Source organism: Lynx rufus, unplaced genomic scaffold (assembly GCF_022079265.1).
Source record: "Lynx rufus isolate CCGP_SWC_20201006 ecotype Redwood Valley unplaced genomic scaffold, mLynRuf1.p SCAF_10, whole genome shotgun sequence".
In the NCBI taxonomy this organism is placed as follows: Eukaryota; Metazoa; Chordata; class Mammalia; order Carnivora; family Felidae; genus Lynx; species Lynx rufus.
This window is the reverse complement of record NW_025814824.1, coordinates 61,362,690-61,375,711: the sequence shown is the minus strand read 5'-3', so window position 1 is coordinate 61,375,711 and position 13,022 is coordinate 61,362,690. Positions and strand designations below refer to the sequence as shown.

The 13,022-nt window shown below is 50.4% G+C and overlaps 1 protein-coding gene across 1 annotated transcript in view; it reads right to left on the bottom strand.

The window, feature by feature from the left end:
- COL15A1 (collagen type XV alpha 1 chain) overlaps positions 1-13,022 on the bottom strand; it is a 108,246-nt gene that overhangs the window by 53,668 nt on the left and 41,556 nt on the right. The window contains exons 5-8 of the mRNA XM_047066906.1: positions 12,893-12,973; positions 7,282-7,429; positions 3,222-3,331; positions 989-1,144 (exon numbers count right to left, since the gene is read on the bottom strand). Coding sequence (XP_046922862.1) covers positions 989-1,144; positions 3,222-3,331; positions 7,282-7,429; positions 12,893-12,973 — 495 coding nt within the window. The remainder of the gene's footprint in view (positions 1-988; positions 1,145-3,221; positions 3,332-7,281; positions 7,430-12,892; positions 12,974-13,022) is intronic.

The following is a 13,022-nucleotide window of genomic DNA, read 5'->3' as shown; positions in this document are numbered from 1 at the left end:
CCGTCGGGCACCTGCACCCTGTTGCTTCCTCGCCTTCAAAGCGCTTGTATATCCGAGACCTCATCCCACACCGCTGCCTCGAATGTGGCACCCACGCAGAAACCCACACCTCACACACCACTCAAGGCAGGAGTCCCTGGACAGCATGCCCCCTGTGTGGCTCACCCCACTCCTCCCCATCACCCTCAGGGCCACCTACCACAGTCCCTACCGTCTTCACTCCTCCTAGGAGGGGGGACTTCGCCGATGCCCAAGTCATGGTGCTGGAGCAAAACCCAGCTTTCCTTCTCATTAGAGGAGTGAGCTGGCCTCACTGACCACTTCCTCTGATCTCTGATCCCAGCCCCTTGCCTAGACCACAACACAGACCCCAGGCTTGCTTCTCCCACCCCTTCTCCACTTTCTAAATCCTACTCCGACTAGGCCATTAGCCCTTCAGTGATTCCCCACTTCTGAACATGCTCCAGCTCCGACTCGTGGCTCTTAGGTCTCAGAGGCCTGTCCAGCCACATTCCCTACCTCCCCTTGCTCACACGGGACCTCTTTGCATGTTCTTGTTAACGCCCCCAGGGCTCTGTTCCTGCTGGCGTCCCTCCTGGAACACCTGTCTCACTCCCATCTGCCAGGCTCCTTCTAGGTGTCCTCACGGTCTTACCTTCAGCATCCTTTCTCCAGGAAGGCTTGCAGGACCCCAAATCTGGGCTCTCGGCCCCTTTTGGTGCTTCTCCTATTGCACCTCTTACCACTCTGTTCCCAAGAACTGGTCTATCTTATGCACCTGTGCACAGCACAACACATCACTCCACAAACATCCAGATGAGTCAACAGATGCCTCAGCCTCCGAATCCATGTCTATTCAGACCTGATCCCACAAGGCTGTCACTCTGAATTCTGCAGACTGGTAAGGAAACCCAGTGACTCCTCCCACAGAGATGCCCACGACCCCTCAGAAACAGGTGAGATGGAGAATGGACTCTGAGCTACTCACTGGAGTGACCCCTTCCCCCATGTCCTCAGTGGACAAGGACAGGGCTGGCCCCCCGGTGGGTGCACTGCTGGCCTCCGCTTCCCCAGCGGTGCTGATGGGCACCTCCGCCTCCCCGGCCGCTGCTGTGGCTGCCAAACCTTCTTCAGTGTGCACACTCTGGAACAAAAGCATCGCGAGGGACCACATCACTGAGTCCGTGGCCCTGATCAACGAGCCTGTGGCTGGAGAGAAAAGACTGCCCATACCCCTCTCTCTATCAGCTTGCCTTTCTCCAGCTTCTTTTTCTCAAAGCACTTTTCTTATCTTCGACTTCACTGCAGCCCCATGACAGTCCCAGAATCCCAGAATCCCAGGGACAGGAGAGACTACAAGATGGCTGTATCTGCTGGTTGATTCCAAGCATCTGTTTGCACATGCCAGTGACCAGTGATCCCTGTCTCCTGAGCCAGCCCTGCTCCAGCTCTAAACACTTCTATCTAGAAGCATCTGCCTCCCTGTGACCTCCCCTATGTGCCCATCCAGAAGCTGTAAGAACAAGTGAATGTCTTTGCCCCTGACGGTGCTTCAGAGATGTGTGGGCAGCAGCTCTGACCTCCCCAGCCTTCTCCAGACTGAACTCCATGCTTCCCCCTCCCTGTGACTCAGTTTCCCTGGGAAATGCATACCCTTCTCCGGAGGTTACACAGCAGATGCACAAAATAGCAACAGCAGTTTTGGCTAGGTTTTAAAACTAGGTTTTATCTCAGTTTCAAAAGGTTTTTTTTTTTTTTTTTCTTTTAAACTTGGGGGCGGGGCACAGGTTATTCTGTGTAATTTTGTTTTGTTTTGCAAAAAGTAGTTCTTTTAGACACTAAAAACACTAAGCCGATCAAAGTTAGATTTCCTTGCTGCAAGACTTATAAGGAATCTGTAAGACATGCTATATACTACATAACAGAGTATTTTGCAAGCATATTTGACCACAGAACCCTTTTTTCCTACAGCATGAATTCCTTGCAGAATTACTGTCCTCCCCAAAAAAGAGAGAAAAAATGATGCCACAGATTTTCAAAATGAGACTCTTTCTGCTTCAAATTTAGCTGGAGTCCCAAAGGCCTTTACAATAAAGTACAATTAGGAACAATTAATTCACTGGGGTGCTTGGGTGACTCAGTTGGGTGAGCGTCTGACTTTTGATTTTGACTCAGGTCATGATCTCACCGTTCATGAGTTTGAGCCCTGCATCAGGCTCTGCACTGACAGCATGGAGACTACTTGGGATTCTCTCTCTCCCTCTCTCTCTCTCTCTCTCTCTCTCTCTGCCCCTCCCTCACTTACAAGTATTCTGTCTCTCAAAATAAATAAGTAAAATTTAAAAAAAAACAACTAATTCATTGTACAATTAAGTACACTTCCATGCGCTGGAAGAAGCAAGCAGACCGCTTGTGTGGGATGGGCTAAGAGACAAGGAAAGGAAATCAATTCATCAGGGTAGGCCTACTACCTGCCTCTGGGCTATATAGGAAAAGGTAAAAAATTCCTTTGGAGAGAATTGTCAGTGTGCTGGGACTTTCCCCTCCCTTTTCCCCACTACAAATCATTTGGTGAGCTGGATACATGTTCTTTGGAATTTGGGAGACAAAGGAACTGAATTTTGGTATTTTGCTGGACTGAACTTTGGAAATAGCTGTGAAAATAGATTATTATCAGATAGTGACTGAGAGACCATGAGAAGTGTCTGAGTTTCATCCCAGGAGAGCAGAAAGAATGAGCTGACCCCGTGGGTTTTCAGCAGAGCCGGCTGTGAGAAAAACACGTGCTTTACTTTCGCACCTTACTGTATCTAGCTTTTAGAAAACCGGCTTTGCGAGTATAAAAGCCGAGTACACAACAATGGGGTGGACACATGTGCAGTCGATCGGATTCTGTCTTAAAGGGGCTCAAAGGGTGGATAAGGCTGTTTATCTTCAGAAATGAGCAGGAGGGAGGTGGGTACCGTAGAGAGGACCCGGTGCTCAGCGCCATGCAGATGTGAGGACAGGCTTCTGCTGCACCTCTCCCGTCTTGGTGCATTCCTGGTGAGCCTCTGGGGCCCCGAGTCTGCCCTCCTCTGTAGCAGCAGGAGGGAGGCAGTCCCCATGACATCCAACTAAAACCCTCCTCCTTCTTTATGGTGCCCAAGGCAAGCCACCAGCAGGTCTGAAACAAGCAAACTTACTACTGACTTAGCAAATGAAATGAACTATTCACTTACCTCTTCAGTGACATGGATGAGGGTCCCATCCCCCGAGCCAACGTCTGTAACGGGGGCACCGTCCACAGTATGAACTCCCTCCAGTGTGTCGTTCAGGATCTCACCAGACCCTAAGGAAGCAGGCATTCTGCAATTAACAACTGCACTTTGCAATCTTGGAAAAAAATGAAGTATCTCTTTATCTACTGACTTGAAAAAATGTCCATAATACAGGATTAAGGATTAAGAGGAAATAAAAACAAGTTGCAGAAAAACAGATGTTGAGGGGCAATTTTACACAGTGCTTTGATCACGGGTTCTGGCACCAGCTGCGGAGTGGTAACCCCATTTTGCCACTTACTAGAAACGTGACCCGTGGCGAGTCGTTTAACCTGTGTCTCAGGATCCTCATCCACAAATCGGAAATAACAATTCCTATTTCACAAGGTTGTTCTGAAGACTATGTGCTTATAAGGATTAAATACATTAATGCAGAAAGAGCATTGAGGACAGCCCCTCAATATAGTTAGCAATTGATAAATGTTCACTGTCAGTGGTTCTATATGGGTAAAGGGAAAAAAAACTATATGAGTTTACTTGTGTTATTATCATTATACATATAATTATCATTATATATTTAATGCAATTATTAAATAATGTGTGTAATATACAGATACGTGTGTGTGTGTGTGTGTGTGTGTGTGTGCAGACATGCCACACATAGTTGGCTAACCCACAATGCTTAATATTGGTTTCCACCAGAGGATAGGAAAGGAAACTACTATTTTGGGGGATTCATACAACTCTGCACTGATTGAACTGTTAGCACAAGCACATATCTCTTTTGCAATTTAAAAAACAAATGGAGGGGCGCCTGGGTGGCTCAGTCGGTTGAGCATCCGACTTCGGCCCAGGTCATGATCTCGTGGTCCGTGGGTTCGAGCCCTGCATCGGGCTCTGTGCTGACAGCTTGGAGCCCGGAGCCTGTTTCAGATTCTGTGTCTCCCTCTCTCTCTGACCCTCCCCTGTTCATGCTCTGTCTCTCTCTGTCTCAAAAATAAATAAACATTAAAAAATAAAAATAAAAAACAAATGGAGTCCTAAAGCAAAGAAAAACAAATTACACTAATATGAATACATGCCTGTTATGGGCTGGGCCCCAGGCTAGTGGGCGGGGCCCCAGCCTAAGCATGTCCCACGCAGTGTCTCATTTCATTCTGCCACTAGCCTATCCGTCCTACCTACAAGGACCTTCCCACCACTTGGCAGCTTCGGGGACAGAGCCAGGACAGGAATCTCACGTTTTCAGTCTCCCCACCATCTCCTCATGGCATAGGTGTGCTGCTCTGATCCGCACGTTAGCACCTTATTATTATTGACCCCACTTTGCTGAAGAGGAAAAGGGTCCCACAGAAAGTAAGTGACTGGGAGGGGCCCTGAAACCAGGTCGGCCTGTCCCCATGCCAGGCCATCTGCACACACGGTGTGCTCACGCATGTCCCACGGTAAGAACTGACCTATGTATTGTCAGCACACATCACCACTCTCTCTCGTCCTCCCAGCTCTGGCCACCAGGGGGTGCTGTGCAAGCAGCAGGCCAGATTCCATGCCTTTGAGTCCCCACTCTTTGGAGGGTGGGGAATGGGGGTGCCATGGGTCAAGATGGTGTCAGAAAAGCTTAGAATAAAACTACTAGGTGGCTTTTTGCAGCCAGGGAGAGGGCTCAGGGTTCAGGCCTCTTTCTCCTCACCATCTGGGCTGTCCACCCAACCAGCAGAACACAAACACTTCAGCAAGCTCCGTGGTTTCCGTTTGGCCTTTTCTCTGCCAGTTAAGGAGACTGGCTGATCACAGGGAACAGATGAGCTGTGCTTGGACCTGCGTCCCAGTCTGCATTTGGCTCCCACCGCCTTTGCACTCACCCCTCAGTCTAGGAGAGGCCCTGGTCCCAGCCCTGAAGCCCCCCACACTTCCTTGCCCCTCCTCAGAGATCCTAATTCGGCCCAGGAGGACAGCACTTGCAATTCATAAACCACTTCCACATCCTTGGCTGGGTTCAATCCTCTAATCTACCTGGGGAGGCAGGGATTAGGAACACTCCCAGGGGGCAGTTAAAGAATCCAAAGCTTGGAAGTGTTAAGCAACATGCCCCAGGCCCAACAGCAAATAGGTGGCTGAGCAGGGCTTCCGTCCAAAGTGTCTGCTCTGTCCCGACTCTTTCCACGGCTACACCCTGACTCAGTGATTGTATTATGACTTTGTTAAATAATTATACAAATTTTTTCCTAATCGGTACTGTATACCGTCTCTCATCCATAGACTTCCCAATTTAGTTTTTTAAATTTTTTAAATTGTTTTTTAATGTTTTTATTTATTTTTGAGACACAGAGAGACAGAGCATGATAGGGGGAGGGGCAGAGACAGAGGGAGACACAGAACCCAAAGCAGGCTCCAGGCTCTGAGCTGTCAGCACAGAGCCCGAAGCGGGGCTCGAACCCACGAGCATCAAGATCATGACCTGAGCCAAAGTCAGACACTTAACTCACTGCGCCACCCAGGGGCCTCCCAATTTCATTTTTAAAGTAACGCTCATTTACTGATGGCAGAGGTAAAAGGAATAATGACACATATGACTGCAGAAGACCTGTCAAACACAGAAGTAAAAAGAGGAAAGAACAGCCACCCACAATCCTTCCACCCAGATAATGACCTATAACATTTTGTTGTATGTTATTCTAACACACACACATATACACTGCTCCACATGGCTACATCCATGTAGATATAAATAACATATCCAAAATTAGGGTTACAGCACACATATAGTTTTGAAATCTGCTTTTTTTTCATGGAGTATACCATGAGCACGTCCCTGGGACTGAATCTTCTGCATCACCAATTTCAGGGCTGTACATATGAATGGAATACAATATGCCCAACCAATCCCTCCTCCAGGTAGTCTGAGTGGTTTTTGGCCCTTTTTTCCTGCCCTGCATTTTGGTGCTCTGGCACGGGCAGTACCTTCAATGGAATGAACACCCCTCTGATAAAAGGCTGAAAGCACAGACCAATCTCAGACCTTGGGACGTGTCAAGCTGCTGCCCAGGGGATCACATCAGATCTTGGGTTTTGGCCAGTGTCCTCTGCACAGCTCATGGAATAAGAGTTAGGAGTGAGAGCCCTGGATGGGGAGCCAGGAGGCCAGCACCTCCCCCAGGGCCTGCCGCTGACCTGCTGGGCACCTGCCCCTCTCTGGCCACCAGTTTCCCACGTGAGCCACGTAGGAGTTTAGATGACTCGATCCTATCCTCTGAGAGTCAGGAGTTGGTGGCCGAAGCTGGAAAGGGTGAGGATTCTGGAGTCAGGCCTGAGCACTGGGTCGGTCCCAACCCTCCCTAGTTGTGTGACTGTGAGCATGTCACTTACCTTTCCAAGCATTGGTTTTTCCACCCATAAAATCCCGGCCAATAATACCATCTGGGAGATGTATTATCAGGATTGGAGGTAAAGTATGTAAATACTTGGCACACAGTAGGTATTTATTATGCAGCAATAATTATTGTAAGCTTTTCTGTTGGAACTCAGTCCCTACTGGAGTCTGGGAGTTAAAAGTTCAAGTATCCAAGTTCAGGGGCGCCCAGGTGGCCCAGTCGGGTAAGCGGCCCACTTCGGCTCAGGTCATGATTTCGTGGTCCTTGAGTTCGAGCCCCGCGTCGGGCTCTGTGCTGACAGCTCAGAGCCTGGAGGCTGTTTCAGATTCTGTGTCTCCCTCTCTCTGACCCTCCCCCATTCATGCTCTGTCTCTCTCTGTCTCAAAAATAAATAAATGTTAAAAAAAAAAAAAGTATCCAAGTTCAAACACAGCCATGCCATTTACAAGCCAAAGAGCCTCAGCTAGGTAATCCAACCTGACTTGATCTCCCCATCTTGTCTATAAAATGAGGATGGTTAGCATTCCCTCCTCAAAGGACAGAGGGGAAAGTTAAATGAGATGCTCTACGTTGCATACATCACCCAGGTTGGGTACACAGTAACCACTTACTAAAAGACCACTCTATATGAAGGCATATCAGGGACTTGCCTTGCTCAGGGCTGCTGTGCAGGATGACACTCAAGTTGGTGGTTTCCGGAGTCCCCTCAGGTACAGGCTCTCCGGAAAGCTCCCCATCATCAGAAGGAGTGGATGGAGTCGGAGGTGTGTTTATGGGTTCCACTTTTGCTTCTTTAGACTGAAGGGAGAAAAAATGAGACCCAAAAGGATTTACTTGGGAGGAAAGCAGAAAAAAAACAGCAGTGATTATCATTGAAGAAAATAACATACCCACAAGGTGCTGAACTAATCCAGAAAAATGGCTGGACCCGCCTGCCATGTACACAGGCAACTACTGAACCTCCCAGGGCCTGAAACAGGTATGTGCTGGGGGAATTGAGTTCTGTTCCATTTACAGAGAGTTCTGCTCATCTTGGCTGAAGCTCCAGCACGAGGACCCTGCGCCCTAGGCCAGCACCGAGGAGGTGCCCAATAAAGCTCTGTTAGATGAGGGAATGAATGAGTAAACAAATGAATGAACCAGGCTGCACTCAGTGAGCACCATATAAATCCACTCCCAGATGTGTCCTGAACACCTATGAACTAGAAGATGAGTGTGATTTCCTTCCAAGGAAACTTTAGGGTCTGTGTTGCTTTTCCAAAGTCAGACAGTGTCTAGACTAACCTTACCAAGTAGAGAAAAACAAACAGACAAAAGCCCCCAACAGTTGGAAACACAGAGCATCTTCAAGATCTAGATGGAAATGGTGATGGGGGGCCATGAATGTCATGATATCATCCCAAGATCCAGGATCCCTAGACCCAGCCTCATCCCTTTCTCAGTTCAAGTGGTTGAGGGCGGTGAATGGAAGGATCCTGCTGACTGGTGTTGGACCCGTGGTATGAATAAGAAAATTCAGCCACTGAGGTATTAGGGCTGATTTGTTAATGGTCACATGACTTGCCTATCCTGACTAGTAATAGAAGGTTACTTCCTTAGTGCCAAAATCCAGTGTACAAACAGTGGATCTCTGGTCCATCAGAACAAAGGGGATTCTTATGGGCACCGTAACTTGGGATTTAATGGTTCGGTTCTTACAGTCAAATCTAGGTCAAATCTCTGCTCTCCACTTACTGGCCACATTTTGTCAGGCAAGTCATGTAACTTCACTCTTCTGTAAAACGGGACAATAGTAATACTCTCAGGGTAGAAAATGCATGGAGATGCTCAGCACTGAGCCAGGCCCATAGTATGAACCCATCTATGGCAGTTATTATCAACATCACCGGAATTTTAAATTTTGAGAAAGGACACCACCTCAATAGTGCTTTCTCCGGGTGTTGGTATTAGAGGTGATTTTTTATCTGCTTTGCTCATCTGCAATTGGCAGTTTTTTCAGTAACGACTATGGACTATATATGTATTGAAAAACAAAATCTAGGTTACTGTAGTATAAACTCTCCAGGGTAGAAGCAGGAATGGAAACCTCCAAGAAGTTGGGCGTTGAAGAATGAGGAGAATTTCAGCAGCCAGGGAAGGAGGGAGGTGCTGGGTAAGAAAGGATACAGCATCGTCAGGGCCTGGCAACCTGCGCCTGGTGAGGGTTCAAGGATTGGAGGAGGGAAGCAGGGGGCCGGAGCCAGGAGAGGCAGAGAGCGGGGAGGCCGGCCCTTTGGTGAGAAGTTTGGCCTTGGACCTGGGGCCTTCATGGGATATCAGGCTCAAGAGAAGTGTTGTGCTGTGGGGAGTTCACCCTGACACCAACTGGAGCGTGGATCTGAGGGTTGAAAGAGTTGAGGTTTAGGCCAAGAGACCGGGAGGCTGCACTACAGAGGCCCAGTGAGGCAGGACCAGGGTGGGGGGTGGCAGCAGAGAGTAGGTGCCACCGCAGGAAGGCTGTGGAGAACTCCCAAGTGGTCTTCCCCACACTTCCCCAGCTGCGTGACCCAGCAGGGTGGTAAGGGCCCTGCCCCCGGCACTTCCTCTCCTCTCCCTTCCAGGAGCATGCGGCACCCTGCAGTGCTTCTCTGATGGTGTCCTGTAGGGGACCTGAGCTTTGGGACAAGGCAGGCAGGTGGGGGTATGAGAAACAGGACAGCAAGGGAACAACGGGCTGAGTTCTGTTACTCAGGATGGCAAAGGTTCTGTTGTATGAAATCCCTGACTCCAGCCTGTCAAGCCCAAACCCTCTTTTGTCACACTCCCAAGAAGTCAGCTACAATGCCCTGTTCAAAGCAGAGCGTGACTCTGGTAAGCCGACCCTCGGTGGTTAGGGCAGCTGTCCTGCCTCCAGCAGGTGGCTGTGGTTTTCAGGGCTAGCGTGGATGTGGAACCAGCGTGGTCTATGACACAACGGGGCTGTCGCGTGTATAGACTTTGTATTAAAAGTGTAGAGATTTGTTGGGCCTCTCTCTCAACAACAGAGTTACTCATTCCACACATATTTCCTGAGGCTCTACTGTGCACCAGATCCTTAGGTGATCCCAGGGGATAGAGAAATGAAGAAATAAGGCAGAGCGTCTGCCCTTCAATTATTGGACTATGGGGAGACCCAGACCCAGACACAATGTGGTTGACTGTGACACGTGGGACAGCAGAAGTGAGAGCCAAGTGCAGGAGGGAAGCTCCGATGAGGGGCTGTGGACTGGATCCTGAAGGAAAAGTAGGAATTGGCCAGGTGGGGCGGGGGAGGGGAGGGCGGGGGAAGGGCCCTCTAGGCAAGCAGACCACTCGGGCCTGGATGAAGGGATGCAATGTATAGAGTCTGGGAAACTGTGAGCATTTGGGTGTGGCTGGAAAAGAGGTCCTGGCTGTGGATCAGAATCACCTGCAGCGCTTTTATACTTTGGTGGGCCTCACTCCCCTAGAATCCGAATGTCCAGGTAGGCAGCAACTGTCCCCCCACCACGTCCCCCCCACCACCTGCCAAGACACACACGTGATTCTGATGCACAACCAGAGCTGAGAACCGTGGGGACATTAATTCTAACTAGGCATGATAGAACTTTCCAGAAATGGAAAGGTGTGTCAACAGAAGCTGACTTAGCAGGGGGGAAGAACGGGGTAGCAGGGACTCCTGCCCTAAATGGGGAAAGAGGTGAGGAGGGCTGGCTTTTTAAGTCCCTAACTGCTTAGGCAGTCCATGATTCAGTTCGCTGGTCATGGCTTGTGTCTTGCGGGGTGGCAGATTGGAAAGGGTGAGGACAGGAAAGTGAGATTCATTCCAAGAGAGAAGCCAGAGACGGGAGGGGAACGTCTGAGAGAAGAGGGAAACTCCCTGTCCTGGGGTGGCGGGGGGGGGGGGGCACAGAGGGAGCCACAGAGCCTTTTCCAGGAGATGGTGACATTACTGACGGAGCTCTAGGATCTGGACCCAAGCTGGAGACCTGGCTCTGTCCCCCTCCAAGCCAGGCAGCCCTGGGGACAAAGCTCTTCACCCCTCTGTGCCTCAGTGCCTCCTCTGAAGAATTAATGGAAAAACACCGCCCTGCAAATGGCAAAGGAAGTGAATGCTGTGCAGGTACCTGCGAAAGGGATTCTGATACCAGGAACAGGCAAGTTAGCATCAGGGCCCACAGCCCACAGAGAATTCTGTTAAGGACTGAGGACAGCCACAGGGCTTTGGCATGCTCCGGCAGCCCCAGTCACCAGCCAGGCAGGAAGCAGGTGGTGGGAAGGGGACCCCCAGGGGAACAGGGCACTCTGGCACAATAAGCCTATCAGTCAGGACTAATGACAGCCACCGCCATAAACTGAGGGCTGTCATGTGCTGAGTCCCACCCAGGTTTCACGAGGGTCATGTAACTCGCGCTAGCCTATGAAGTAGGCATGCTCCATCTCAACTGAGTGGGAAAAAGTTCCTGATTCAAGGTCAATAAACAGCAAGCGGCAGAGCTAAACCACACCTGGTGAAACTCTGGTATGCACCAGTTCTCTTAAAACCACTGGGGAGAGTGGGGTTGGGAAATCTAGGAACAAGAGTCCATCAAATCACTTTTCTCCGGACACTTCCTCCCAGCTGCGGTGTGCCCCCACGTGCAGTACTGTGGTCCCAGGTTCTGACTTCACCACTGCATGACCCTAGCAAAGCCACCCTGTTCCCCAAGTGTCTGCTGTCAGCTCCCTTACACAGTTGTTGTAAGGATTACATTAAGTCATGTATACAAAAGCAGCAGAGCCATGGTAGGTATGGGGAAATCCTGGTTCTCTTCCGTCCCCTCTCTGTCTCTACCCCTGTTGAGAGCTGCCTGGCTACAATGCCTCCTCTACCAGAAAGCCCTCCCTGACCAGTCCCCGTCACCACGATCATCTCATGCTCTCAAACCTCACTCCCCTTTCCTGTCCCTCTCGCAGGGCCACCGTGGGTTACTGGCATCTCTGCCTGAGTTGGCCTCACTCCTACCTGTGAACTGGTGCACTGGGGGTACCACCACATCAGGCCAGAAGGCCCAAAGGACCACCACTCTGTGCCCTGCTGCATGTGCCCTGGACATGCCAACAGGGCACCCAAGAGCCGTGGCACACAGGGTTCCAACACTGCCCAGACCAGCCACCTTCCCCACTGCCACCTAGCCCACCTTGGACCTTTGCCTCTTCCATCTCAGCTGCCCTCGCACCGGCTGTGGTCCTGGGGATAAACCTCTGCACTACTGCCCAGGCCAGAAGCACAGGGTTGTGGCCTGAACCCTGGATGGGGCATCAGGGGACTCGTGCTCTAGCTTCAGCTCTCCCCAGGTACCCAAGGGCCAGTCTCTTCCCCTGCCTGGGTCTCAGTTTGCCCTGCAAAGGGTAGTTTTCCATATACCTCTCCACAGAAAGAGCACTAACAGATTACAATTCTATTCTGCCCTACCCAAACCTCTGTTCCCACAGGTCTATAATCTATAATTTATAGCCTCTGCCTTATTTCTACCTCCTTCTTTTCCTTTATCAGAGATGACTCTATAGAATGTGCCAGATTACCGGGCCTCTGTGTTCAATGACTCAGACGCTGTTGGCTGTTTTCATTAAAAATGGGCTCCCGCTGTCTCCACAGTCTGACTCAGTGCTTTCAAAACCACTTCCTTGTCTAGGCCACAGGGTGGATTCCCAGGAGGGAGGAGGCCCCAACCACTGGGAGGATGGCTGCCTTTCCCATGGGGCCAGACAGGAGCTCCTGAAAAGACTCTACATCTCACAGGAGTGGCAGCCCTGACTTCTTTCTCACAGCCCAGTGCCTGGAGCAAATGCTACATCATCTCCCATTCAGGGCCACTTCCCTCATGCCAGACACTGGGTTGAGACCCGGCCCTGCACTGCATCATCTGGCCTTCACATCAACCCCAGGAGCTAGGACTCTGATTATTACTCTATGGAAGAGGAGCTGAGGCTCAAAGAGGTTGAATGTGTTTGCTAAGTTCACAGAGCTTGGAGGCAGTAGGACACAGTATCTGCCTTTGGACAGTCCTCTTGTGGCCACAGTACAAGGTGGCTGGGAGACAACTGGCATTCCAGTGCACTGGAGATCTGGCAAAATGCCCTCGGCCAGGACTTTCCCAACCTGCCCAGATGAGCCGACAATGGAAGTCACAGATCTAAGAACAGAGATGTCAGACCTAAGGCTCTGGGCACTCAGCCTCTAAAAGCTGACAGAGAAGGTATGGCTTACCAGCCAGTACTCACCGGGGCTTGAGTGTAGGTGACAGCTTCTAAGATCTCGGCCACTCCCTCTGTCTCCTGAAGCCCGCTGGTCTCTCCCGACCCCTGTATGGAGATAAAACATGCCGGGCACAGGGGGAGCAGTTGACAAGTG